Raw genomic sequence first — 4269 nt, 5'->3', positions numbered from 1 at the left:
GCCCCGGCGGCGCCCCCGTGCCGGGCCGGTAGCGGTGCGGCTTCTTCACGCCGCCCGTGGCCGGCGCGCTCTTGCGGGCCGCCTTGGTGGCCAGCTGCTTGCGGGGCGCCTTCCCGCCCGTCGACTTACGCGCCGTCTGCTTCGTGCGCGCCATCGCCAACCGCCCGCAAACCTCCCTGGGAAAGAGATGGACGTCAGTGAAAGAGGGAGCGCGGCGCCGGCCTTTATAGAGCCGCCTCGCCTCTGATTGGACGACAGGAAGCGCGACCTCATTGGGTACCGTTGAAAATCCAGCCTGGGCCCGAGGAAGCCGGATTCGCCGCTGCCCGCGCCCCCCTTCTGCCCCGCTCCGAGCTCCCTCCGTGCCAGTCGAAGGCCTGGGGGGGCGGGGTGTTTCAGACAGAGCGCTCGCGTCCCTTCTGCTTCTCCGGCTTTCCCTCCCCGCCAGGCTCCTGACAGACCAAAAGCCGTGCGGAGGCTCACATTCGGGAGCTATTCTTAAAACCGCACATTATTTTAATAGATATTTTTGGTTTTGTTGTGGGCTGGTTACAAAAGAAGAAAAAGGCTCCTTCGATGCCGTACAGAGCTCCCTCTTACAGGAACAGGCACATTATCCCCGAGGGAAAGATCGTCCGGTGCCTCGAAGCACAGAGATGGGCGCTTAGGGAATCCCATAGCGCGAGTTTGCGGCTGTAACCAGCTGTAACAATCGAGATGCATCTTTTAAGCTATTTTTCTCATGTTATTTTTCTTTTCTCCAGGAAAATCGGCATGAGAGATCATAAGTACCGTCAAGTAAAAATGTGACACTGAGAACATTTAGACAATGACCTTGTTTTGTGAAATGAAGTGCTTAAAAAGGAATACGGAATTAATCTATTATTTAATTTGCCCTTACTCGCTAAGGCTGTGAGAAAAACAGAAGTGACCGCCAATATTTATTGATCGCCGTTGTTGGCGAGTGGTCAATGACTACCGATAGTTTTCTTTAAACCTGAAAAAGTGTTTTTGCCGTTTTTTCCTGCGGTGATGAAGGAAACAGAAGAACAACACTTTAGAAGCGCTCCCCCGAGGGGAGCGTTCTCTCTGTGCGAGAGCGAGAAAAGCCTCCGCGCAAGACTCCTTTTGACGCATTTTCTTAAAATGCGTTGCCAAGGACATAATTTTCTCTCCTTGGCCACCCCCCCCCCCCCCCCATGTACTCTAGAAAACTATATGAGATTTACTCCCGAAATTGCTTTAAAAAAAATAGACAAGGAACTGAGCACGGGTTATAGCAAGGAAAAAAGTTTATTTAGAAATATCGGAAATAAAACGTTCATCTCAGAACAACTTGTATACCTTTCCCTAGGTGCTGAATTGGTTTCCCTTTCTCTCTTGCAGTGGATTATCTACTCTCAGTTAAATGAAAATTTCCAAGTACAAGGCATTGAACAATGTTCCAGATAATTATGTTTAAATCGGCGAAGATTAAAAAAAGGTATAGAAAACATTGTTTTAACTTCTAAAAGCACTTGAAATGACTTTTTAGTGGGGTACAACATTTGCAAGGAAATTTAAGGAGTACAGAGAAAAAAAGCGCTTCTTTTACACAGCAAAGACAACTTCGCCAGTAACAGCGAATTAAAACGTTAGATCGCACTTATCTAATCATAACACCTTTTAGCAGTGTTCCATAGCCGCCAGTGTTACTAAGTTTTAGAAATTAGATAGCAAATATTCCAGATATCCTTACAGAGAAAAGAATGTCACAGCTCTTCTTCGGAGGAAGCGGGTGGCTCTTAGAAGAGCCTTTGGGTTCTCGAGATGGTCCGGGGGCGGAAAGCTTTAGCCGCCGAAGCCGTAGAGGGTGCGTCCCTGGCGCTTGAGGGCGTAGACCACGTCCATGGCCGTGACCGTCTTCCTCTTGGCGTGCTCCGTGTAGGTGACGGCGTCGCGGATCACGTTCTCCAGGAAGACCTTCAGCACGCCGCGCGTCTCCTCGTAGATGAGCCCCGAGATGCGCTTCACGCCGCCGCGCCGAGCCAGCCGGCGGATGGCCGGCTTGGTGATGCCCTGGATGTTGTCGCGCAGCACCTTGCGGTGGCGCTTGGCGCCCCCCTTGCCGAGCCCCTTCCCGCCCTTGCCTCTGCCGGACATGCCGCCGACTCTGCCCGCGCCGAGCTGTGAGCCGCCGCCGGCCGCGCCGCGGCCTTTATGCGGTGGGAGCCGGACCTGACCTTCAGCACGCCGCGCGTCGTAGATGAGCCCAGAGATGCGTTTCAGCGCGCCCCGTTAGCACAAAAATGCGGGTTTCGTGCGAGTTTCCCTTCCCGCGGCACAAGCGGTTCGGTGTTGCTGCCCTTTTTCGGTACGTTCATTTTCTTCAGATAGCAAAGACATTGGGTGTCTGTGTATAATAGTTTATATATTTTTTTAAATCGTTGATACGTCGTGATCATTTAGAAGTCAAACCTCTATCGTAGAAAGGTATCCCAGTTACTGAATCGCTTAAATTACTCTTTGATTTTTTACTATAATTGTTATTTTAAAATATGGGTAAGTGTTATGTATTGCAATTTCACCTGGTTGCATTGATTCTCACGTGTGGCTTCAGTGTTTTAAACAGCAGCTCCTCATGTTTTTTTAATGGAGCATCTTGCAGCAAAATCTGTCCAATCGTGTTTCTGAGAAATTCTACCCCTCCTTGAATTTCTTTCTCATCTGCATTTCCCGCCCTTTCTGAACGTTTTCTCAACGAGAGTTTAGCAGTAAAGGTACGCTAATCGAGAGTTTAACCCTTACGTGCTCCACTTGAATTTTTTTCAGGTGAAACGGTTCTTTTGGACGAATATTTTTACAGTACTTTCCATTCTTGTGGTGGCATAGACAATAACGTGGCTATTTTTTAGAGAGTTTGAAAAATTAAATATGTAACAAGAAGTGTGTTCTTGTCCTTCAGGGGAAGGTATTCAACTCTGGTTTTGCTTTCTTTTGGGGAGGAAAATCTTTTGAGGTTTTACTGTTGAAAACAAGAAACAGTGTTTAAGAAAAATCATTCGGTAGCTGGCTTTCGACCTGAAAATGATAAGGAAGGGTGAAAAAAGTTTCCAGTACTGAGCGTTTGCTGCCCTCGTATGGACGTTGTTTGGGGTTTTTTTTCCCCTTACAAGCTGAGCGGCTTTATGTAATGTATCCTCTCATAAAGATACAACATAAGATTAATCAATAATCAATCTCTGTCTTTGCATAGGCCACAGATACAAATGTTGCATCTGTTAGCAGAGAAATCACTGTTCCTGGGGCCCCTCACTGGCAGATGAAAATAGTGTGGTCTGCTATGTTGTTCATGCACAATCTTTTTAGCATAGGCCCAAAGGAAACCCAAATGGGGCAAGACAAACACCAAGACTCTGAAGAAGACATCCTAAAGGCTCAAACCAGTAACAAATGTCCTGTTTCACAAGGAACTTGACAGTATCCTAGGTTGGGCTATGAAGATAATTCTGGAGTACAGTGGGGATGCCACGGCTAAGTTCATGGTGTTGCCTTTCCTAAGGCCAGTAGTGCTCCTTCCAGGGAGGGAAGTTCAGGGACCATGACTGGACTGCTGTGGGAGACCAGGCCACCGTGAGAGACTGCGCACTCTGTAGTCAGGTCCTCTGTCATTCCCAGGACATTTCGAGGGTAAGGTAGCTGTATCCTGCACTGGTAACACTGATGTAACATTTGCTGCAGGCTTGTTGTGGTTTAACCTCAGTTGGCAACTGAGCACCACACAGCCGCTTGCTCGCTCCCCCTGCCCCAGTGGGATGCGGGAGAGAATCGGAAGAGTAGAAGCGAGAAAACTCGTGGGTTGAGATAAGAACAGTTTAATAATGGAAACAAAATAAAATACTACTACTAATAATAGTAATAATAATAATAAGAATATACAAAGCAAGTGATGCACAATGCAACTGCTTACCACCCACTGACCGATGCCCAGCCAGTCCCTGAGCAGCGGCCCCCCCGTCCAGCTTTCCCCCAGTTTATGTACTGAGCATGACGTCACATGGTATGGAATGTCCCTTTGGCCAGTTTGGGTCAGCTGTCCTGGCTGTGCCCCCTCCCAGCTTCTTGTGCCCCTCCAGCCTTCTCAGTCGGTAGAGCCTGGGGGGCTGAAAAGTCCTTGACTAGTGTAAGCACTACTTAGCAACAACTAAAACATCGGTGTGTTATCAACATTATTTTCATCCTAAATCCAAAACACAGCACTGTACCAGCTACTAGGAAGGAAATTAACTC

At 48.2% G+C, this 4269-nt stretch overlaps 1 protein-coding gene across 1 annotated transcript; it reads right to left on the bottom strand.

The window, feature by feature from the left end:
* Positions 1–1282: 1282 nt before the first annotated feature.
* On the bottom strand, positions 1283–2163 carry LOC103907821 (histone H4). Its single transcript, XM_009290062.2, has one exon. The coding sequence runs from the start codon at positions 2140–2142 to the stop codon at positions 1831–1833; it is 312 nt and encodes a 103-aa protein (XP_009288337.1). The 5' UTR covers positions 2143–2163; the 3' UTR covers positions 1283–1830.
* Positions 2164–4269: the final 2106 nt, after the last annotated feature.

This window comes from Aptenodytes forsteri, unplaced genomic scaffold (assembly GCF_000699145.1).
Source record: "Aptenodytes forsteri isolate BGI_AS27 unplaced genomic scaffold, ASM69914v1 Scaffold284, whole genome shotgun sequence".
NCBI lineage: Eukaryota > Metazoa > Chordata > Aves > Sphenisciformes > Spheniscidae > Aptenodytes > Aptenodytes forsteri.
Note: the sequence above shows the minus strand (reverse complement) of the source record. Positions and strands in the feature narration are given on the sequence as shown.

What these genes read in the sequence shown, in the direction of transcription:
- LOC103907821 (XM_009290062.2), bottom strand. Translation starts at nt 2,142, where the DNA reads ATGTCCGGCAGAGGCAAGGGCGGGAAGGGGCTCGGCAAGGGGGGCGCC.